Source organism: Mesoplodon mirus (assembly GCF_964341445.2).
Source record: "Mesoplodon mirus genome assembly, chromosome: 5".
Lineage (NCBI taxonomy): Eukaryota > Metazoa > Chordata > Mammalia > Artiodactyla > Ziphiidae > Mesoplodon > Mesoplodon mirus.
Window position 1 is genome coordinate 39,703,152 of NC_138980.1, and position 23,943 is coordinate 39,727,094.

General features: G+C 49.6%; 1 protein-coding gene across 5 annotated transcripts; it reads right to left on the reverse strand.

The window, feature by feature from the left end:
• Window positions 1-1,916: 1,916 nt before the first annotated feature.
• Window positions 1,917-16,452, reverse strand: S1PR5 (sphingosine-1-phosphate receptor 5). 5 transcript variants are annotated; one of them, XM_082622972.1, is made up of 3 exons: window positions 16,183-16,452; window positions 15,784-15,884; window positions 1,917-4,006 (listed from the first exon to the last, which is right to left on the reverse strand). In XM_082622972.1, the coding sequence occupies exon 3, from the start codon at window positions 3,986-3,988 to the stop codon at window positions 2,792-2,794; it is 1,197 nt and encodes a 398-aa protein (XP_082479098.1). In that variant the 5' UTR covers window positions 3,989-4,006; window positions 15,784-15,884; window positions 16,183-16,452; the 3' UTR covers window positions 1,917-2,791. The 5 variants fall into 5 exon arrangements, with proteins under 5 accessions (XP_082479098.1, XP_082479101.1, XP_082479099.1 ...); XM_082622975.1 differs by lacking the exons at window positions 15,784-15,884; window positions 16,183-16,452 and adding exons at window positions 5,435-5,517; window positions 5,884-5,977; XM_082622973.1 differs by lacking the exon at window positions 15,784-15,884.
• Window positions 16,453-23,943: the final 7,491 nt, after the last annotated feature.

A 23,943-nucleotide genomic window follows, 5' to 3' on the forward strand; every position in this document is an offset into this window, starting at 1 on the left:
CTAGGCTGAACAGATGTTGGTCTAAGAAAGGATTCCACCCGCTTCCGGGGTGAACCTGGAAGATTCAGCCTCCCTGCTCAGGGTCTGGGATTAATCCGGTGTCCGAGGCTGGAGTGGGGTTCCTCCCCCCTTCTCCCATTCCAGTTGCGTGAAGCTAAAGTTCTGGGTAGCTCCAGAGGGGGCGCAATAGCATAGCCGGCAAATACTGTACGGGGAGTGACTGAGACTGCGGGGAAACCCGCACCCTCCTCCACAGGCCGAAAGAAACCTCCGGTATCTCAAAATAACATCTACAAGCCCTGTGACCCAGCAGTGCCACGTGTAGAAATTTATCCAAGCTACACTGGCACAGGTGCAGGAGGATGTATGTACACAGATGTTTATTGCCACACTGTGTATACAGGCAAGGTGTTGGACTCAACACGTGTCCCTCCCTAGGGCCCTGGTATAATAAGTGGTGGTATGTCTATGCTGTGAAATACCATGCAGCCAGTGAAAAGAAGCAAGACATGTTTACCTCGATTTTTCTTAATGTGGAAAAAAAGAAAAAAGTACTATGGACTGCATTGTGCCCCCCCATCATCATATTTTGAAGCCCTAACCCCCAAGGTGATGGTATTTGGAGATGGGGATTTAGGAAGGTAATTAGGTTTAGATGAGGACATGAGGGTGGGGCCCTCATGATGGCATGAGTGCCCTTATCAGAGGAGATACCAGAGAGCTTGCTCTCTTTCTCTACCATGTGAGGACACAGCCAGAAGGCAGCTGTCTACAAGCCAGGAAGAGAGTTCTCACCAGAACCCAACCATGCTGACACCTTGATCTTGGACTTCCAACCTCCAGAACTGTGAGAAATAAATTTTGGCTGTTTAAGCCACCTAGACTATGGTATTTGTTATGGCAGCCAGAGCCAATTGACACAGTACAAAATCTAGATGTGCAGCAATTTCCAAGATATACTATTAAGTGATCAAAGCAAGGTGGAGAGCAGTGCTAAAGTGTAAAACGAGAGAAGGTATATTTACATTTCAGCTCATTTACCCACAGAATATCTCTGGAACTTTCCCAATAGTGTATGCATCCAGGAGGGGTAACTGGTGCTTTTTGAATTTTGTAAGATGTGAACAAGTGAATAACTCGTCTGCCATCACACCATCACACAACTGAACAATGGGATGGGGTGTCTCAGGTTGCCCCGGAAGATAACAGGAGCCTGGGGATAGGGGAACCAGGCCAAGTGGGAGATTGGGTCCAGTTCTCGAAGTGCCCTGGGATGCGACCCCAGGTTTGAGTGTGTTTGTGTTCCAGGAAGTAGGTTGTTTCCCCGTGCGTTCGGTCTGCAGGGGTCAGCACCCCCCCCCACGCCCCAAAACACACCGCGATCTTTACGGTTGCCTGCAGTTCCTCTGTTTCCCGGCAGGTGGCGTGCCGCAATCTGAGCCCGAAGCCCCCAGTCCTTTCCCCACACCCACCCCGACCCTCTCCCGCCAGCCGCTCCGCACAGAGGTTAGGAATACGCCTGGGGACACCTGCGGGCCAGGGACAGCTGGGAGACGCGGCCTCCGCTCCTGGAGCCTTTTATGGGCACAAACGGGGCCCTAGGATCGCCCCTGGCCGAAAATGCAGACCCTTGAAGGAGGGAGTGTCTGCTTGGCTTTAACAGACCCCTCCAGAGGGGCCAGACATCAAGCCTGCGCCTTCTCGGACCTTGGAGCCTGACCACCTGGTCTTGTATCCTGGCTCAGACACTGGGACGAGGTACTTTGTTCTTGGAGTTTCCTCATCTGTCAAATGGGGGTGAGGAAACCTACCTTGAAAGGTTGCAGTAAGGATGAGAAAAAGGCCTGTCCTGAGCCTAGCACTATGGGGCGACTATCCAGGCACAATAAACTGTAATCACTTTTATTATTCGATTGTATTTTTATTCTTTATGAAGGATCTGACACCACATTCAAAGAAATCTTGTTTCAGATAGGAATTGGCTGAGTCTCCTAGAGTCAAATTTTAGGGTGCCCTGTCTTTGGTCTCTCCTCTAGAGTGAAGAGCTGTCCTTGACTCCTTTCTCCCCCACACCCAATTTCCTCCGGAATTCTGTCCAATACCTCCCAAATCCATGGAGAATCCACACGGTCTGATTCCTTATCATCACTCCCCTAGGCCAGTGCAGTCACCATCACCTTGTTCTCCTAGCTTCACCCTCCACAGAGACCAGAGGCATCTGTAAACACGTGAGCCAGATTAAGTCCCTCCTCTGCCTAGAACCCTCCATGAATCCCACTTCACTCAGAGCAAAAGAAAGTCCTCCCCTGGGCTCATAAGTCCCTGCCCCATCTGTCCCATTATTTCCCTGCCTTTGTTTCCTCCCACTCTCCCTCGCCATCCTCTGCTCCAGCCACATTGACGTGTGCTTTTCAGAGAACACACAGGCATATTCTAGGCTCAGGGCCTTTGCAGCCCCACCCTGAAATGATCTTCCTTCAGAAGTTCCCAGGACAGTCCATCTCACGTCACATGTCACCACCTCTGCAGAGAGGCATCCCCTGACCACCATCGCATCACTGTATTGTCACTGGAATTATCTCCATACCTCTTCATTCCGTTATTGTCTATGTCCGCCACCAGAACATCAATCCCACAAGGGAAGGGATTTTTGTCTGTTTTGTTCATTGCCGTGGGGGTTAGGTCAATAAAATACATTCTCCTGCGTCTTTTCTGCCTCCACCATCTTCAGCTGCTTTTCCTAAGTCTGCGAAAGAGCTCTTAGGGAGGCCAGTGGCAGGACCAAAGGGCGTCAGTCTGCGGCTGGAGGGGGTACCAGGGTCCAGGCGGCTGTGAGCGCGCCAGGGCTGCCTTTCGAGCCGCTGGTGTCCAGCCCGTCCCGCTGGGCTGACGAGCGCTCGGAGTGGCTGGAGCTGCCATCCAGGCCAGGAGGCAGCCAGCGCTGCAGGCCACCTGAAACCCCAGGGGGGCTCCCCGACGGCTGGGAGGCAACCGGGCCTAGGCTGCACCAGCGGCGGCCGCAGCAGAGGAGGCGCAGGAGCGCTTGGCGCATGTCGCGGTTGGTGAACGTGTAGATAATGGGGTTCAGAAGCGAGTTGGCCATGGCCAGACCCAGGAAGGGGTCCGCCTGCAGGAGCACAGGGCAGGCGCGCGCCGGGCACGCCACGTCCAGCAAGAGCAGCAGGAAGAGTGGCCCCCAACAAGCCACGAAGGCCAGGAGCACCACGCTGAGCGTGCGCAACAGCGCCAACGTGCGCGGCCTGCGGCGTGCGCGGGTCGAGGCACCCTCGCCAGCCCCGGGGTGGGCCCCCAGGCGCCGTGCTTTGGAGCGCACTTGGCAGTAGATCCGCGCGTAGAGTGCGCAGATGGCAGCCAGGATGCCAACAAAGGCGAGCACGCAGAAGAGCACGTAGGCCTTGGCGTAGAGCGGCAGGACCGTGGAGCAGGCGTCCAGACGGCCGAGACAATTCCAGCCGAGCGCGGGCAGTAGCCCGAGGAGCAGCGACACGCCCCAGGCCACGGCCGCCAGCGCCAGCGTGCGCCCCCGACGGGCGGCGGGAGCGGGTCCCCGGCGCTCCATGGTGAGGAGGCGCTCGAGCGCGATGGCCAAGAGGCTCAGCACGGACGCGGCGAGCGCCACGAAGACGCCACCCTCACGAGCGAACCAGAGCGCGGGCGACAGGCGCAGCGTGAGAGGCCCCGACAACAGGATGTTGGCTGCATAGGCGGCGCCCGCCAGCAGGTCGGACAGCGTGAGGCTACCCAGGAGCAGGAACATGGGCGCATGGAAGCGCGGGTGGCGTCCGAGCACGATCAGCACGGCCAAGTTCTCGAGTACGATGAGCGCGCACACGGCCAGGCACACGACGGCGTCGGCGCGCAGCCCCGCGCCGGGCTGGTAGCGCGCACCGCGGAGCTTCCCGGTGTAGTTGTAATGCAGGACGATAACCTCGCTCACTGGCGCTGGCCGCAGCAGCCCCGGCTCCATGGGCTGCCCGCCCCAAGACTGCAGAGAGGTTGGGTGCAATGTCAGGCCTGGCGTGCACCATCCCCGCGGCCTGCGGAGGCTGGGGGGGGGGGGGGGCGGGGCCTCACCTGCGAAGGGGGCCCTAACCCCCTACTCCCTACCCCACACGCACTCCGGGGCCCAGAGGGAGTTTGGGATGGCAGGGGCGTGTCCATGGAGACAGGCCGACACAAAGACACACAAATAACATCACAAGGGGACAGGGTAACACAAGTCCCACAGGAAAGGTGCACTAATAATTCACACACAAGCAGGGATGTCCAGAGGCATATTAATCATAAACAGACAGAAATAGCCACACACAGAAAGGGACACACAAATACAGTGACACACCGACAAGGACATGTGCACAGATAGTCACAAACTAGGGCAAAATGCGCAGTTACACCCCATCAGGGAAACACGAATGCACATTCACACATGGACAGAGAGACACAGGCAAAGATATACAAATTCTGCCACACGCAGACGGGATCTTATGCCTAGTCTCACAGGCCACAATTTCACAAACTCCACCCACACCCAGCCTGGAACCCAGAGCCCCACAATCTGCACACCTCGCTGCACACAGGGCTTTTTCCTGAACCCCCCCCCTTCATCTGCCACAAAACCCCAGGGAGAAAGCTGAGCCTATCCACGCATTTTGCAGAGGCAGAGCCTGAGGGCAGCAGACAGGATCCACATCTCACAGACTCTTGCAGAAGGGCATATATGTCATTAAAGTATAATAATACCTCCCAGCTGTGACTGCACGCTAAAATCCCCTCGTCCCCAATTTACAGACGAGGAAGCTGAGGCTCAAACAAAGTACCTCGCATAGAAGCAGGCACAAAGGTTTTCACGCTCCCACACAAACACATCTACGCAGAAACAGTTACACAGTCACGAGAGTCCCACTTAACAGATGAGAAAACCAAGGCCTAGGGAGGGGAACGGACTTAGTTGGACACGGCAGAAACAAATGCACCCCAGACAGCTTCAGCTGCACACAGGGAACCAGGCGCAAATACAGATTCACAGGGAGTCACGGACTCAGCCACGCGGGGGGGAAGGGGGCATCAAATACACGCAGATACAGGTTACATTCGCTCTGCTGGGAACACTGCACAGAGGCTCATACCCTGTGCACCGCCCGCCTCGCCTCGTCTTGCCTGGAGGCAGGAGTGAGGTAGTGAAACTTGCAGTGGCGTGGCTGGGAGGGAGCGAGGCCAGGGGATTCCGGGCGCCCCACACACATCCCCATCCCGGGTCCCGCATCCAGTCCTGAAGTCGCCGGTTTTCCCCTCCCGAGAGGCCTTCTGGAAAGGCCGAGGAACCCAAGCAAGGGGACAAGGGTAGTGACAAGGGCAACACCCTCTGGGCCAGGCCGAGCCCTGCGCGCGCAAGGACCCAGTGCTGTACACTCACCCCTGCGCCCAGGTGTTGTGCGCTCAGCAGTCGAGCTGCCTGGAGCTGAGTGAGGGGCCTCTGTCCGGGGGGCGGGGCTGGAGCTGACAGGCGGGGGGGGCGGGGCTGGAGCTGACAGGCGAGGGGGCGGGCCCGCAAGGCCGAGAGCCGGCGGTCGCAAGCAGTTGCCCCCTCCCCTTGGGGCCCGGGCTCCCAGCCCGTGTCTGCCAGCCTGTGCCACCCGCCGAGGCACCGGAACGCGCCCTGGTGGCGACTGGCACAGGAGAGCCCTCAGCTGCCCCCTCCGGGCCTGGGCTGCTCTCCCAGGGACGCTCCGTCGCGGTGGGAGGACCCGGAGACATGAGAAGGGGAGGGTTCTTCAGCCTCTCCCCCCGCCCACCCACGCCCCACCGAAGTAAAGGGGCCCTCTCTGTCCTCTGGGCACTGGTCCCTCACTATATTCCACGTACCTTCCAACTGAACGTCCTGGGCTGCACCCCAAGGACGTCCCGCCGGCGGAGGGACCCTGGCAACCCGGGTTAGGAGGGGTCTTCGGCAGAGGTAGCCTCAATCCCCTCCCCCCAGCAGATAGGTCCCGTCGGCCTCCGGGCTCAGGCCCCACCCCATTTCCCCGCTCCCACCTCCCGTCTGGGGCGAGCGGGGGAGGGGCAGGCGCGGTCAAGATACTGGTGGGAACCTTTTCCTCCCCAGATAAGGAGATCTGGCTCGTAAGTCTCCCTGGTTCTCCCGCTTCCCCCACCCCGTCTCTCTCACCCTTATCACTCCCGACAACGTGATTTACTCGGTTGTCATGTTTCTGGACTGTGTCCCCACCAGTCAGCCCCACAGGGGTAGGAATTTGCGTTCTGTCGTGGGCACTGCCTGGACACAGCCTGTGCCCAGTGAGCAGCCGCCGAGTGAGTAAATGAATGAATGGCTGTCTCCCTCACTTTCTCTCTGTGTCTCTCTTCTGTTCTCTCAGGGTCTCTCCGTCTCTGTTTCTCCCCGTCTCTGTGTGTGTGTCTCTCAGTCGCTTCTCCGCCTTTCTCTATTTGTGCCTCTCCCACGTCTCTCCCAGGCCTCCGCTCCTCCGACGGGCCAGTCCCAGCTGGCCCCGTAGCCCACACCCCCAAGTTCCCAGGAGCCTCCAGGCTGGGAAGCTCTCTCCTACCAGAGGCCACAGCCGGGAAGGGGGGCTGGGCCTGGCTGCCACGACCTTCACCAGGACTGTGCCCTTTGCACCGGCTGCCTCAGGCTTTGCCGGTCACGGGTGGGGTGAGGGCGTCCCAGGGACCATGAGCCAGAGGTTGGGGATGGATCGGAGGGGTGCCCCCAGGGGAGGGACCGCGTGGGACACCCAGGCCGGGTCGCATCCCCGTGTAGCCTCTTAGGGAATCCCTGTGGCTCCAAATACAACCACTCCTGCCTGCTCCGACAGGTCACACACAGGGACAGTGCAGCCAGTGGGGCCCGCGAAGGGGGGGCGCCTTAAGGTTTGGGTGCCAGAGCTCCACAGCCTCCCGCGGCCAAGCCCGCTGGGATGAGCCCTGAAGATTCCCCAGACGTGGCGGGGCCATGCCTGGCACACATCATGTGCTCCATAAATGACCCCCTTCTGCAAAGGGGAAGCCACACCCCAGGGTGGGAAAGTGGCTGCTTCTCACCTCTCAGGCGGCAATCTCACCTCCCACGGGCCCCGCAGGGTGGAGGGGGGCTCTTCCTGCCGTGGGTCTCAGGCCCAGCACCCCCAACTCATGCCACCTCGTACACAAGATCCCACAAGATCACAGCCCTCTCCTGCTCTAGACCCTCCCATGGCTCCATATGTGGCTCAAAGTCCAAACCCTAACTACAAGACCTTCAAACCCCACAAGGCCTTGCACAGTCTTTCCTCCCTACATCTCTGCTATTCCTCTGTCATACTCCCTTCCAGCCCCACTGACTTCCCCCCCGTTCCTTGCACACTTCAAGACCTTGGCACTTGGGGATCAGCCTGCCTGGAACATCCTTCCTCCAGCCCTTCCAGCCGGTCACCTCCTCAGAGAGGCCTTCCCTGCTGCGTCCCCCTCCTCCCCAAGCTCACATGGCAGTTGGCACCATCTGAAATTACCTTGAATATTTACTTATTCATCTGGCATACTGTGGGTCTCTGCCCTAGACTCCCAGCTCCAGGAAGCCAGGGACCCTGTCTGTCCCTCTGCCCAGTTACTGAGTAAAGGTTAAGAGCTTGGAGTGTGGAGCTGGGCTTAGCTACTTTGTAATCTAGGACTCTGGGCAAGTGACACCCACTCTGAGCCTTGATGGCCTCTTTTGTAAAATGGATAATGACAGTTCCCACTCCGAGGGATGCTGTTGAGGAGGAAGGAGTGGAACAGAGCTGTGAGACACAGGTGAGAGTTCAGTAAATGTTAGCTCAGGTGCTACTGGTCACCACTGTATCCCAGAGGAGGAATTAGGAAGGGGTTCAGCTCAGGCCCCATCAACCCCAGGCACCACTACCACCCCAACCTGCCCCCACCCCCTGCCCCCCAGCCATGCCTGGTCTCTTTCCCAGGGGAAGGGCACCCCTGGTCTCTGCGCTTCTGCCACAGCCCTCCGGCTGATGCATGCCTGGGCCTGCACACCTGCCTGGCAGGTTCTGCTGCCAGGGCCCTCAGCCATAGAGGCTGCCCCACCCAATCTGTGCCCACTCTCACTGAGCTGTATCCTCATCTCTGAAAGAGCAAAATGCCTCCCACAGTACCCTCACGCCTCCACCCATCCAGAGTCAGAGGGCTGCAGCAGGACTTCCCATTCCCCCCCTCTCCATCTCCCTCTGACCAGTCCTGAGGCATGAATGTGGCTGCAGGGAGGTGGGAACTGACAACTTTCCCACAGTCAGAGACCAGAGCATTCATGGTTTTGGAGGGGTGGGGGTGGGGGATGGTGGGGGATTGTCTCAAACTGGAGGTCGAAGGGCCAACTCTGGCTCACAAGCTCAAGATTTGTTTGCTTGGCTCAAAGGTTTCCCGTTCAAACATCCGTCTGAACTGTACAAAAACACTAGTCTGGTCGGTATATTTGTTTCTCACAGGGGTACAGGTTAATTTTGGAACTGCTGTGTACTAGCACTGAACAAATAAGTACATATGTTGTAGATACTGACAACCAGTTTTCATACTGTTGGAGAATGAAGTTACAAATAAGCAGTGTGGTGCCGTATGGGGTTATCATTATGAAGTGTTTATTTTAACAGTTAGATATGAAAGTAAATATGGATGTGAGTGTACACACGGGTTAGTACACACACAGTTCCCAGCTCTGTCTGCCGAGGGCTCAGAGCAATGGCACCCCAGTAGCAATGAGTACAGTCAGCACCCAGATCTTGGTTTCTAAATACCATTTTCCAGTATGAGGAACCAGGGCTTCTTGGAGAAATGACCACTTCTAGGGCTGGGGCAGAGAAACTGCACAAGGACCCTGGAGCATCTTCTAGACAGAGTGCTTAAAAAAAAAAAAAACCAAAAAGACACCAGAACCAGGCTGAAATAACTCCCACTGGCCAAAGCTGGAACAATTTGAACAAAATAAATAGTGATAGAATTGGATTATAACCCAAAGAATAAAATAAATGTCCACAAATCCATACCGATTTAAATACATGATTGAATCTATTTTAAAATGAGGGAGAAGGAACAAATCTTCCTGACAGAAGAATTCCAGTTAATAAAAGTATAATGAGGGAATTCCCTGGCAGTCCAGTGGTTAGGACTCTGCACTTCTACTGCAGGGGGAACGAGTTCGATCCCTGGTCAGGGAACTAAGATCCCACAAGCTGCATGATGCAGCCAAAAAAAAAAAAAAAAAACAGTATAATGAATGATGAAAATAGAAAATCACTGTTAGAATACCACTGTGATAATTGTTGCAGGTAGAATCCACTGATTAATGAGAAAATTAATGGGTAAAGCTTTAAAGAGAAAGACGACATTCACATAGCCTCAAAGTTTCTCCTCCCAAATATTTATTAATCACCTATGTGGTCTTAATCTTTGTCCAAAAATTCTTGGAAACTCCCTCTAAGGGGGAGAGCTAAGTTCCCCCCTCCTTGAGGGAAGGAACTTTGAGACTTGGACTTTGAGACTTGCTTCTAAAGAGGAGTGTTGTCCACACAAAAACCTGCACATGGATGTTACTAGCAGCTTTATCCATAATTTTCAAAACTTGGAAGCAGGGCTTCCCTGGTGGCGCAGTGGTTGAGAGTCCGCCTGCCGATGCAGGGGACACGGGTTCGTGCCCTGGTCCGGGAGGATCCCATGTGCCGCGAAGCGGCTGGGCCCGTGAGCCATGGCCGCTGAGCCTGCGCGTCCGGAGCCTGTGCTCCGCGACAGGAGAGGCCACAGCGGTGAGAGGCCTGCGTACCGCAAAAAAAAAAAAAAAAAAAAAAAAAAAAAAAAAGAAATAAAAAAACCTTGGAAGCAACCAAGATGTCCTTCAGTAGGTGAATGGATAAATATACTGGTGCATCCAAACAATGGACAATTAGCTCAAAAAGAGATGAGCTCTCAAGCCATGAAAAGACATGAAGGAAACTTAAATGCATATTCCTAAGTGAAAGAAGCCAATGTGAAAAGGCTACATGATGTATAGTTCCAACCCTGTGACATTCTGGAAAAGGCAAAACTATGGGGACAGTAAAAAGATCAGTGGTTGGCAGGGATTATGGAGGAGGGAGGGATGAATAGGCAGAGCACAGGGGATTTTTAGGGCAGTGACACTATTCTGTATGATACAGTAATGGTAGATACATGTCATTATCCATTTGTCCAAACCCATAGAATGTGTAACACAGAGAGTGAACCTCAATGGAAAAAATCTATGGACTTCTGGGACTCCGCGTGGTCCAGTGGTTAAGACCGTGCTTCCACTGCAGGGGGCACAGTTTCAATCCCTTGTCCGAGAAATAAGATCCTGGCATGCCTCGCAGTCTCGCAGTGCCGGGGCGCGGTGGGGGGAGCCACTATGGACCTATGGACTTTGGGTGATAATGATGTGTTCATGTAGGTTCATCAGTGGTACTAAATACACTACTGTGGTGTGGGGTGTCCATAGTGGGAGAGGTTGGGAGTGGGGCACGGTGAGTATATGGGACATCTCTGTACTTTCTGCTCAATTTGCTGTGAACCTAAAACTGCTCTAAAAAATAGAGTTTATTGGGCTTCCCTGGTGGCACAGTGGTTGGGGGTCCTCCTGCTGATGCAGGGGACGCAGGTTCGTGCCCCGGTCCGGGAGGATCCCACATGCCACGGGGCGGCTGGGCCCGTGAGCCATGGCCACTGAGCCTGCGCGTCCGGAGCCTGTGCTCCGCTACAGGAGAGGCCCGCGTACCGCAAAAAAAAAAAATAATAATAGAGTTTATTAATCAAAAAAAAAGGGGGGGGGAGGGATAAACTAGGAGTTTGGGATTAACACACTACTCTATATAAAATAGATAATCAACAAGGACCTACTGTATAGCACAGGGAACTCTACTCAATATTCTGTAATAACCTATATGGGAAAAGAATCTGAAAAAGAGTAGATATATGTATATGTATTACTGATTCACTTTGCTGTACACCTGAAACTAACACCACATTGTAAACCAACTATATTCCAATATAAAATAAAAATCAGGGATTTGCCTGGTGGCGCAGTGGTTAAGAATCCGCCTGCCTATGCAGGGGACACAGGTTTGTTCCCTGGTCCAGGAAGATCCCACGTGCCGCGGAGCAACTAAGCCCGTGCACCACAACTACTGAAGCCCCCGTGCCTAGAGCCCGTGCTCTGCAACAAGAGAAGCCACCGTAATGAGAAGCCCACGCACCACAACGTAGAGTAGCCCCCTGCTCTCTGCAACTACAGAAAGCCTGCAGGCAGCAACGAAGACCCAACACAGCCAAAAAAATTAATTAAATTAAATTAAATTAAATTGTTTTTAAAAAAGGTAATTTTACAGCCTGAGAGGTCCTCGAGAATACATATGCTCCCAGGCCACGCCACCAGGAGGCTTTGGACATTTCTATTGCCAGCCTGGCCTCTCACAGTATCTGAGCTTGAAATCCCTGGCTGCAGTGCCAGGAGCATGGATTTTAGAGGAGACAGGTGGCAGGGCGACTTTCAGTTTCTAAACTTCCCTGAGCCTCCATTTCCTCATCTGAAAATGGAAACACCATGGTCCTCTGGCCATAAGACGCTCACACTTTTGTGGGGGACAAAAAAAATCAGACACAAGTTATTAAGAGAATTCCACATAGTGACGTGCTATATATAAACAAATAAAATATAATGTTGTGTTACGGGAGTGAATGGGGAATTTTTTTTTTTTTTTTTTTGGCCGCGCAGCTTGTGGGCCCCAACCAGGGATTGAACCTGCACCCTTGGCAGTGTAAGTGTGCACTGGACCGCCAGGGAATTCCCGGAATGGGGACCATTTTATTATTTTTTATTTTTTTATGTTTTTAATTAATTAATTAATTAATTAATTAATTTTAATATTTTATTTATTTATAGATTGATTTTTGGCTGCATTGGGTCTTCGTTGCTGTGCGTGGGCTTTCTCTAGTTGCGGTGAGCGGGAGCTACTCTTCGTTGTGGTGTGCGAGCTTCTCCTTGCAGTGGCTTCTCTTGTTGCAGAACACAGGCTCTAGGCGCTGAGGCTTCAGTAGTTGCAGCACGCAGGCTCAGTAGTTGTGGCTCACAGGCCCTAGAGCGCAGGCTCAGTATTTGTGGCACATGGGCTTAGTTGCTCCACGGCATGTGGGATCTTCCCGGACCAGGGATCGAACCTGTGTTCCCTGCACTGGCAGGCGGATTCTTAACCACTGTGCCACCAGGGAAGTCCTGGGGACCATTTTAGATCCAAGAGCAGGCAAGGCCTCTTTGTGGAGGTGAAGTGAGCTGAGGTCAGAATAACATGAAGGCAGAGGGAAGGGTGTTCCTGGAAGAGGAATCAGCATGAGCAAAGGCCTAGCTTACTGTACTTCCTTTTTTTTTTTTTTTTTTTTTAATTGAGGGAGTTCCCTGGTGGTCTAGTGGTTAGGACTCAGAACTTTCTTTTTGTTTTTTTTAACAAATTTATTTATTTATTTATTTTTGGCTGTGTTGGGTCTTCATTGCTGTGTGTGGGCTTTCTCTAGTCGCGGCCAGCGGGGGCTACTCTTCATTGCAGTGGCTTCTCTTGTCACAGAGCACGGGCTCTAGGTACGCGGGTTTCTGTAGTTGTGGCACGTGGGCTCAGTAGTTGTGGCTCGTGGGCTCTAGAGCGCAGGCTCAGTAGTTGTGGCGCATGGGCTTAGTTGCGCCGAGGCATGTGGCATCTTCCTGGATTAGGGCTTGAACCCGTTTCCCCTGCAGTGGTAGGCGGATCTTAACCACCGCGCCACCAGGAAAGTCCGGACTCAGCGCTTTCACTGCAGTGGCCTGGGTTCAATCCCTGATTAGGGAACTGAGATCCTGCAGGCTGCGCAGTGCAGCCAAAAAAAAAATGGAGGTGATAGTCACATAATATAAAATTAATCCTCTTAAAGGAACAATTCAGTAGCATTGAGGACATTCACAATGTTATTCAACCACCACCTCTATCTAGTTTCAAAACATTTTCATCACCCCAAAAGGAAACCCCACACCCATTAAACAGTTGTTCCCCATCCCCATCCCCCAGCCCGAGGCAACCGCTGATCTGCACTCTGTCTCTGTGGATTTCTCTATTCTGGATACTTCATATAAATGGAATCATACAATATGTGGCCTTTTGCACCAGACTTCTTTCACTTAGCATAATGTTTTGAGGTTCTTCCACGTTGTAGCAGGCAGCAGGACTTCATTTCTTTTTATGACTGAGTAATACTATTGTATTAATGTACTTATTAAAAATTCTAAAAGGTTCTGAGAAGAGGCTTTGAGTTGGGAGGGTGAGGGGCTTGGTGGGGGTGGGGGGAATCACCTTGTCCCCAGGTGCTGGGCAGAAATTGGGCAGAGCCATGCTTTTCTCCCCTGCTCACTCCGGGCCTGGTGAACTGCCCAGGGGAAAATCTGACCTCATCTTCCTGCACAGATGTCCCCAGATACAGCTTGGGTTAAACCCAGGCCAAGGGCTCCAAAAGCTGTAGACATGGTTGGCAGACCAAGTCCTCAGAAGGCAGAGGAGGCAGGCCCTGATCTTTCCCACCAAGCAGCCCTCTTGATGCCCCCCTCCCTGCATCCCTCACTTCCAAGTGAGGTTTGGAAACTTGGAGTCAGATCCTCCTCTCTCTTCCTCTCTCTCTCTCTTCCCCCTCACACTTAGACATTCATTTCACAGACTAGGTAGGGAGGAGAGGGGAAAGAACAACTGGGCAGAGGGATTGAATCAGCACATGCAAAAGTGTGGAGGCTGAAAAGAATGTGTGGGTAAAAGAAACAGAAAGCAGGTCAGTAGGGCAGAGTTATGGCTTAGGGGGAGGAAAGAGCAAGAGTGGGAGGTGAAGCTGGGGGTGGGGCAAGGGCAGATCTGGTGGACCTCAAATATCAGGCCTGTGGTATCTGTTCACCATCTTGCTGTGTGACTTACTTAACCTCTCTGACCTCAGTCTACTCATCTGTAAAATGAAGTCATGGAAGTCTTTTTCATTCTCACAGTGATCTTGGGAGTATGAAGGCAATCATTGGTGTAAAGAGTTAACACATTGCTCGGCCCAGAGCTAACCACCTGATAAATGTCACACTTTTTTTTTTTTTTTTGGCCATGCCGTGCAGCATGCAGGATCTTAGTTCCTGACCAGGGATCGAACGCAGGCCCCTGCAGTGAAAGCACGAAGTCCTAACCACTGGACCATCAAGGAATTCTTAGATACTTGGCTTGTTTCTATTCTTCTTCTTCTCTTATTTTTGGCTACCTTGAAAAATGCTATGAACATTTGTGTACAGGTTTGTTGTTGTTGTTTTGTTTTTTGGTTGCATCGGGTCTTAGTTGCAGCAGGCAGGCTCCTTAGTTGTGGCATGCATGTGCTATCTAGTTCCCTGATCAGGGATCGAACCTGGGCCCCCGGCACTGGGAGCATGGCGTCTTATCCACAGCACCACCAGGGAAGTCCCTGTGTACAGGTTTTTTATGTGGACATATATTTTCATTTCTATTGGGAATATATCTAGGAGTGGAATTGTGGTGTCATGTGGTAATTCTATGCTGAACATCTTGAGGAACTGCCAAACTTTTCCAAAGTGATTGCCCTGTTTTACATTCCCACCAGCAATATATAGGGGTTCTGATTTCCCCACATTCTGCTAACACTTGTTATTTTCCGTCCTTTTTAAATTTTATTTTATTATTTATTTATCTATTTATTTATTTATTTTTGGCTGTGTTGGGTCTTTGTTGCTGCGCGCGGGCTTTTCTCTAGCTGTGGGGAGCGAGAGCTCCTCTTTGTTGCTGTGCCCAGGCTTCTCATTGCGGTGGCTTCTTTTCTTGTGCAGCACAGGCTATAGGCACGCGGGCTTCAGTAGTTGTGGCTCACGGGCTCAGTAGTTGTGGTGCTCGGGCTTAGTTGCTCCACGGCATGTGGGATCTTCCCGGACCAGGGATCAAACTCGTGTCCCCTGCAGGAGGATTCTTAACCACTGTGCCACCAGTGAAGTCCCTTCCGTCCTTTTTTATTACAGTCATCCTGGTGGGTGTGAAGTGGCATCTCATTGTGGTTTGATAGTTATTACTTTCTGTTCTTCTTCTTATTATTATTTTTGCGGTACGCGGGCCTCTCACTGTTGTGGCTTCTCCCGTTGCAGAGCACAGGCCCCGGACACACAGGCTCAGTGGCCATGGCTCACAGGCCCAGCCGCTCCGCGGCATGTGGGATCTTCCCGGACCGGGGCACGAACCCATGTCCCCTGCATCGGCAGGCAGCCTCTCAACCACTGTGCCACCAGGGAAGCCCCTGTTATTATTTTTATTGATCCCAATGCCCACACTGCAGTGCATCCTTCCTCCTGTCCTTCCCCACTCATGACCCTCCCGTAACTCCTTGGAGCACCTTGAAGAAAGCTCAAGCAGAGGGGAGAAGGGATAAATTAGGAGTTTGGGATAAACATATACACACTACTATATGTAGAATAAATAACCAACAAGGACCTACTATATAGCACAGGGAACTATACTCAATATTTTGTAATAACCTATAAGAGAAAAGAATCTGGAAAGAAAAGATATATATGCATGTATACCTGAATCACTTTTCTGTATATCTGAAACAAACACAACATTGTAAATAAACTATACTTCAATTAAAACAAATAATAAAAAAAAGAAAGCAAGCTCATGCAGCCCAGGCCATTGCCACTGGCTCTTGCCCTGCTCCCCACCCCCTACAATACCATACCTCTTGTCTCTAAATGTCCAAATCTGGCAACTATTCCTCATGGTCAGAGAAGCAGGATTTGGGGTCAGAGAGACGTGGGTTGGAATTCTGGCTCTGATGACCTTGGGTAGATGGATTGACATCTGTGAGCCTCAGTTTTCTCATCAGTTAAATGGGAATCATAATTCTTCCCCTCTCATATGGTTCGATGAGACTGGTCATGTCAACTGTTTAGTGCAATGCCTGGCATTGAGTAGGGGCTGTATTAATCTGGATTTGTTTAGTTGAAAGTTCCAGAAAAAAAAAATTAAGTCCAACTTAAAAACAACTCAAACTGGCGTGGGGGCAGTTGTTAGGAATGAATTGACTCCCGTAGCTGAAAATCTAGGGATCTAGGAGTTGGGTTAAATTCAGGCATACCTGGATCAAGAAGCTCCAGTGTCACCAGGAATCTAACTCCGTCTCTCGGCTCAGCTGGGCTTTCATCTCATCAAGCTCCCCTTTGGGTGGCAGAGATTCTTCCTGGCACTACAGATCCATTATTCCCGCTCAGTAGCAACTTGGAAAAAGATATCCAGTCACCCCAGGGTTCCACCAGAAGTCCTAGTACTGAATTTCATTGGCCCAGCTAGGATCACATGTCATAACCAAACCAATCTCCTGGTCTGGGGAGTGGACTGCTCTGATTGGTCTGGTTGGAGAATGTGGGCGGAGTCAACCCAAAATTGGTCTGAGCATCTTCACGTGGGCCATTAGGAGTCCTCAAACTTTGGTGGGTTGCTTTTCAGGCATCTGAGATGAGAAGGGCATGGAACAACAGAAAGGGCAGAAGTTAAATTCAGGGAGTTCAGTTTAGGGCCAGTTGAGTTTGAGATGCCTCCCAGCCATCAGGTGGTGCCACTGAGTCATCAACTGAATATGAGACATGCATTCACCTGGTGTCTTGGTGGCTCACATTCTTTTTATTGATTTTATGAAAATGTAATTTAATTTCCTTTTGAAGGATACAGTTAAGAAATGTAATTATTATGATGTATAATTTCTCCACCTGGAGTTAATTACCTTCTTTTTTTCCTTAGTTGTCTTTCTTAGAAGTTCTGGCAATTTATCTCAATTCAACTTTCCAAATGATAAAATTCATCAGATAATTTATAGGTAGCATTCTGTTCTCCTCCTGGGTATTCCTCCTGCCGCCATCCCAGGAATTCTCTTCATCTCTTTCCTAAGCTGGAATCCCTGTTTCCTCAGTCTCATGTCTTCTTTTTTTCTGTTTACCCCTCTGTTTTTGTGGAGTGCATCCTGCAGTAAATTTCTGAGAACGTAAGAGCATCAAAGATAACATTTCTGAGTTCTTCCATGTTTTGAAATGTGTTTACTTGCTCCTCACACTTGATCAATATTTTGGCTGGAAATAGTGGTCTGGATTGAAAATCCTTTTCTGTCAGAATTTTGAATCCATATCCGCATTGTCTCTCTCTCTCTCTCTCTCTCTTTTTTTTTTTTTTTTTTGATGTATTGGTATTTATTGGAAAGAAACATGCTCCTCTCACACACCTGAGGGCAGGAAGCAAAGGCAGGTTCTCAGCAGGAGCGGGACGGGGAAGCTCTCTCTTTTTTTTTAATAGATTTATTTATTTTATTTATTTATTTTTGACTTCGTTGGGTCTTCGTTGCTGCATGCAGGCTTTCTCTCATTGTGGCGAGCGGGGGCTGCTCTTCGTTGTGGTGCACGGGCTTCTCATTGCAGTGGCTTCCCTTGTTGCAGAGCATGGCCTCTGGGCACGGGGGCTTCAGCAGTTGTGGCACGCAGGCTCAGTAGTTATGGCGCATGGGCTTAGTTGCTCCATGGCATGTGAGATCTTCCTGGACCAGGGATCGAACCCGTGTCCCCTACACTGGCAAGCAGATTCTTAACCATTGCACCACCGAGGAAGCCCCCATTGTCTCTTTGTTTCCCATGTCTTTGAATGTGCTGTTCTACCAGGAAGGAACTTCCTTCCTTCCTCTCTTTTTCTGACTAATTCTCACTCATCCTTTAGATGCTATGATAAACATTTCTGGGGATCACTATCTATTGAATGAAAAACTACTTCAATTAGGTGACTCTCTTGACTAATTTTGGCCATTGAAATATGAGATGTATGCAATGACATACCTCACTTCTGCATGTCAGTCAATTCTGAGGAGGCATCAAAAAGCCCACACAAGGACTTCCCTGGTGGCATAGTGGTTAAGAATCCGCCTGCCAATGCAGGGGACACGGGTTTGATCCCTGGTCCAGGAAGATCCTACATGCCACGGAGCAACTAAGCCCGTGCACCACAACTACTGAGTCTGCACTCTAGAGCCCGAGAGCCACAACTACTGAGCTTGTGTGCCACAACTACTAAAGCCCCAGCGCCTAGAGCCCACGCTCTGCAACAAGAGCAGCCACCGCAATGAGAATCCCGCGCACCGCAATGAAGAGTAGACCCCACTCGCCGCAACTGGAGAAAGCCCATGCATAGCAACGAAGACCCAACGCAGCCCCAAAATAAATAAATAAATAAATAAATAAATAAATAAAAAAAAATAAGCCCACACAAGCTTCTCCAGTCTCTCTCTTGTCCCTTTGTGGCAACTGAGGCAGTGAGTTCCTGATGGTACAGCCACAAGATGGTATGTACCTGGTCAGCTTGGACCCCTTCATGACTGTGTAGAGCTGAGCCTCTGCCAGTTCATGTAGGATGAGTAACATGAGGGGGGAATAAACTTTGGTTGTGTTAAACCATTGGACTTTGGTCTTGTTTGCTATTGCAGGGAAACTTGACCTATTTGGACTAATACAGAGCCCAACTTAAATGTGGCTTCCTCAGACGTCCTCCTGGATCACAGCCCCCAAACTAAGTTACTTCCTGCTATTGTAAGCTTGCATTTTCCTATGTGACCCTTATTGCAATCATAACTATGTAATTATTTGTGTAATGAATTCAACATGTATCTCCTTTATCCTACCTCCAGGACCCCAAGAGGAGACCCGTGGTATTTGTCCTCTTTCTATAGCCCTGTGCCCAGCATAGAGCTTGGCAGACAGTAAATGCTCAGGATAAATTTGTGGGGGTTTTTTGTTGGTTTGTTTGTTAGGTGTTTAGTAGTATTGTTTTTACTTTTTATTTTTACTTTTTAAAATTTTTATTGAGGGACTTCCCTGGTGGTCCAGTTGTTAAGACTCTGTGCTCCCAATGCAGGGGATGAGGGTTAGATCCCTGGTCGGGGAAATAAGATCCCACATGCCATGCAGTGCGGCCAAAAAAAAATTTATTGAAATATAGTTGATTTACAATGTTGTATTAGTTTAAGTTGTACAGCAAAGTGATTCAGTTATATAGCTATATCTATATCTATCTATACTTTATCTATTAGATTCCTTTTCATTATAGGTTATTACAAGACATTGAATATAGTTTCCTGTGCTATACAGTAGGTCCTTGTTGGTTATCTATTTTATGTAAAGTAGTGTGTATATTTTAATCCCAAACTCCTAATCTATCCCTCCCCCCAGGATACATTTGTTGAATGAAAGAAGAGTTTGGCATCCTTTCAGCCAAAAAGGCAGCCATATGTGAGTTCATTTCTAGAGCATTCTCTCACACAACACTGGGTGCAATAAAGGCATGAGAGGCAGGACGAGGGGGCTCTAAGGAAGCAAGGAAGTTTGACTAGGAAAGTGATCTATGTGAGAAAGCATCTTTATACGTATTTGTGTTTCCTTCAAGAGTGTGTAATTTAGTCAGCTCAGCCTAGGAGGGATGATTTCACTAAGGAGCATGGGAACTGGGTGGAGAAGCACAGAAACATTCTTGAAATTGCTGAGAGACCCAGGATGAAATTCAGGCACTGACGCCAAAATACAATCACCAGAATACAGTCACCAATCCTACCTCACTGGATTCCACTCAAATGCAATTTTGTGTCCGTGTCCTAATGTTACCATACTGATTTGTTTTTTCTAGTTTATTGGGGTGTCACTGACATACAACAAAATGCATGCCCTTTAAATGTTTGATTCCTCTATATCTTCACCTTGGTAGGGTCAGTCTTTTTCATTTTAGCTGTTCTGGTGGGTTTGTGGTGGTATCTGATTGTCATGTTATTTTGCATTTTCCTGATGGTTTTTGATAAGAATTTTTTCATGTGCTTATTTGGCATCCATTTGTCTTTTGTGAAGAGACTGTATAGATCTTTTGCCTGTGCTTTTATTGGGTTGCTTTCTGAGTTTTAAATGTATGACGACTATGAAGATGACCACTTGGAATAACAGTAGTTCACCCACTGTATGACCCCTATTCCTGATACTTTATTTCCTCATCTGTAAAATGGGTTTAATAATTGTATCTAGGGACTTCCCTGGTGGTGCAGTGGTTAAGAATACTCCTGCCAATGCAGGGGACATGGGTTCGATCCCTGGTCCGGGAAGATCCCACATGCTGTGGAGCAACTAAGCCCGTGAGCCACAACTACTGAGCCTGCGCTCTACAGCCCGTGAGCCACAGCTACTGAGCCCACATGCTACAACTACTGAAGCCCGCGTGCCTAGAGCCTGTGCTCCACAACAAGAGAAGCCACCGCAATGAGAAGCCCTCGCACCGCAACGAAGAGTAGCCCCTGCTCTCCGCAACTACAGAAAGCCCGTGTGCAGCAACAAAGACCCAATACAGCCAATAAATAAATAAATAAATAAATTTATTTAAAAAATCATTATATCTAACTTCTAGGGTTGTACTGAGGTTTAAATGACTTAAGACAGGTAAAGCCAGTAGGGCAAGTCTTGAGGGAATTGATCTTGAACCCTGGAGAAGCCAACTGAGGAGACTCAGAAAAAGCTGGGAATGCTAATTATTAGAGAAATGCAAGTCAAAACTACAATGAGGTACCATCTCACACTGGTCAGAATGGCCATCAATAAAACTCTACAAATAACAAATGCTAGAGAGGGTGTGGAGAAAAGGGAACCCTCCTGCACTGTTGGTAAGAAAGTAAATTGGAGGAGCCACATTGGAAAACAGTATGGAGTTTCCGCAGAAAACTAAAAATAGAATTACCATATGATAATCCCACTCCTGGGCATATATCCAGACAAAACTCTAATTCAAAAAGATACATGCACCCCTATGTTCATAGCAGCACTATTCACAATAGCCAAGATATGGAAACAACCTAAATGTCCGTTGACATGTGCGTGGATAATGAAGATGTGGTACATGTATACAATGGAATACTACTCAGCCATAGAAAATAATGAAATAATGCCATTTGCAGCAACATGGATGCAACTAGAGATTGAAGTGAAGTAAGTCAGAAAGAGACAAATACCATATGATATCATTTATATGTGGAATCTAAAATATGACACAAATGAACCTATCTATGAAATAGAAACAGACTCACAGACATAGAGAACAAACTTGTGGTTGCCAAAGGGGAGGGGGTGTGAGGGAGGGATGGAGTGGTTTGGGGTTAGCAGATGGAAGCTTTTATGTATAGAATGGATAAACAACAAGGTCCTGGTCCAGTGGTTAAGAATCGCCTTCCAATGCAGGGGACACGGGTTCTATCCCTGGTCGGGGAACTAAGATCCCACGTGCATTCCACAACTAAGAGGCCTGCATGCTGCAACTAAGAAGTCTGCATGCTGCCACGAAGAGCCTGCATGGCGCAACTAAGACCTGGTGCAGCCAAAATAAATAATAAATAAATATTGTTTAAAAATCATTATAGGGCTTCCCTAGTGGCGCAGTGGTTAACAATCCGCCTGCCAATGCAGGGGACACGGGTTCGAGCCCTGGTCCGGGAAGATCTCACATGCCATGGAGCAACTAAGCCCATGCGCCACAACTACTGAGCCTGCGCTCTAGAGCCCGTGAGCCACAACTACTGAAACCTGCGTGCCTAGAGCCCGTGCTGCACAATAAGAGAAGCCACTGTCATGAGAAACCTGCGCACCGCAACGAAGGGTAGCCCCCGCTCCCACAACTAGAGGAAGCCCGCACACAGCAACGAAGACCCAATGCAGCCAAAAATAAATAAATAAAATAAATAAATTTATTTTAAAATTCATTATAAAAATTTTTAAAGGTTGTATATATATGTATAACTGAATCACTTTGCTGTAAGCAGAAATTAACATACCATTGTAAATCAACCCTACTTAAATTAAAAAAAAAAAAAAGCTGGGAGGAGGCTCTTAGGACAGCTAAGTTCCTTAATCATTCATTTAGTCATTTAACAAACAATTACTGTGTGTCTGTCATGTAACAACACAAGAGGCACCACAGAGCCGGGATGGCTGGTTTTCTCTCTTTGTCATCGCTGGCCTGGTGCAGGACACTGAGAGTGACCATGGATGTTTTTCTTCTTTTTAACTGAAGTAAAGTTCACTTAAAATATTCTATTAGGGACTTCCCTGCTGGCGCAGTGGTTAAGAATCCACCTACCAATGCAGGGGACACGGGTTTGAGCCCTGGTCCAGGAAGATCCCACATGCCGCGGAGCAACTAAGCCCATGCGCCACAAGTACTGATCCTGCGCTCTAGAGCCCGCAAGCCATAACTAGTGAGCCCACGTGCCACAACTACTGAAGCCCGTGCACTTAGAGCCCGTGCTCTGCAACAAGAGAAACCACCACAAGGAAAAGCCCGCATGCCACAAAGAAGACCCAACGCAGCCAAAAATAAATAAATAAAATAAATAAATTTATTTTTTTTAAATAATAGTAAATAAATAATAAAAATAAAATATTCTATTAGTTTCAGGTGTACAATGTAGTGAATTGATATTTTTGTAGACTATACTCCATCTTAAGTCATTATAAAGTATTGGCTATATTCCCTGTGCGGTACAATGTAGCCTGTAGCTTATTTATTTTATACATAGTAGTTTCTACCTTTTAATCTCCTCCCCCTATGTTGCCCCTTCCTCCTTCTTCAGCCCACTGGTAACTTTTTGTTTGTTCTCTGTATCTGTGAGTTTGTTTCTGTTTTGTTATGTTCATTTATTTGTATTATTTTTTAGATTCCACTTAAGTCAACATACAGTATTTGTATTTGTCTGACTTATTTCTTTTTTTTAAAAATATTTATTAATTTATTTATTTGCTTGTGCCGGGGCTTAGTTGCGGCAGGCAGGCTCCTTATTTGTGGCATGCGAACTCTTAGTTGCGGCATGCATGTGGGATCTAGGGAAGTCCCACAGTCACCACCAGGGAAGTCCCTGTCTGACTTATTTCACTAAGCATAATGCCCCCGAGGCCCATCCATGGTGTTGCAAATAGCAGAATTTCATTCTTTGAGGATTCCCTGGCAGTCCAGTGATTAAGATTCCTCCGCGCTTCCGCTGCAGGGGGCACAGGTTCGATCCCTGGTTGGGGAACTAAGATCCCGCAAACCACGTGGTGCAGCCAAAAAAAAAAAAAGTAATTCATTCTTTACCGTGGATGTTCTTGAAGGAATAATGGAGTAATTAGGACTGTTGTGACTCTTCTCTTCGTGGGACTTTTGCTCTCACAGGGGGCACTGGTTTTAACAAGCGATGACACCATTGTGAAGGTGTAATAATTCATTTGTGGTCAGGAGGAGCCTGAGAATAAAGAGAGCCTGGCCCAAGCTGGAGGTCAGGGCAGGCCTCTTAGAGCAGGTGATTGGCAAGCCAAGACCTGAAGAAGAGAAGGGATAAACAGGCTGCACTTATTTCCCTAAGGCTGCTGCAATAAATTACCACAGACGGGGTGCCTTGAGACAGAAATGGATTCTCTCTCAGTGCTGGAAGTTAGAAGTCCAATGTCAAGGTATCAGCAGAGCTATGCTCTCTCTGAAGGCTCTAGGGGAGAGGGGAGAATTATGCCTTGTCTCTTTCCTAGCTTCTGGTGGTTACTGGCCTTCTTTTTTTTTTTTTGTGATATGCGGGCCTCTCACTGTTGTGGCCTCTTCCATTGTGGAGCACAGGCTCTGGACGCGCAGGCGCAGCGGCCATGGCTCACGGGCCTAGCCGCTCCGCGGCATGTGGGATCTTCCCAGACCGGGGCACGAACCCGTGTCCCCTGCATCGGCAGGCGGACTCTCAACCACTGCACCACCAGGGAAGCCCTACTGGCCTTCTTTGGTTTGCACAAAGCTGCATCACCCCAATCTTGGCCTCCATGGTCAC

Bases quoted from the DNA above. Each gene is read 5' to 3' on its own strand.
- S1PR5 (XM_082622973.1), bottom strand. From the start codon at position 3,988: ATGGAGCCGGGGCTGCTGCGGCCAGCGCCAGTGAGCGAGGTTATCGTC.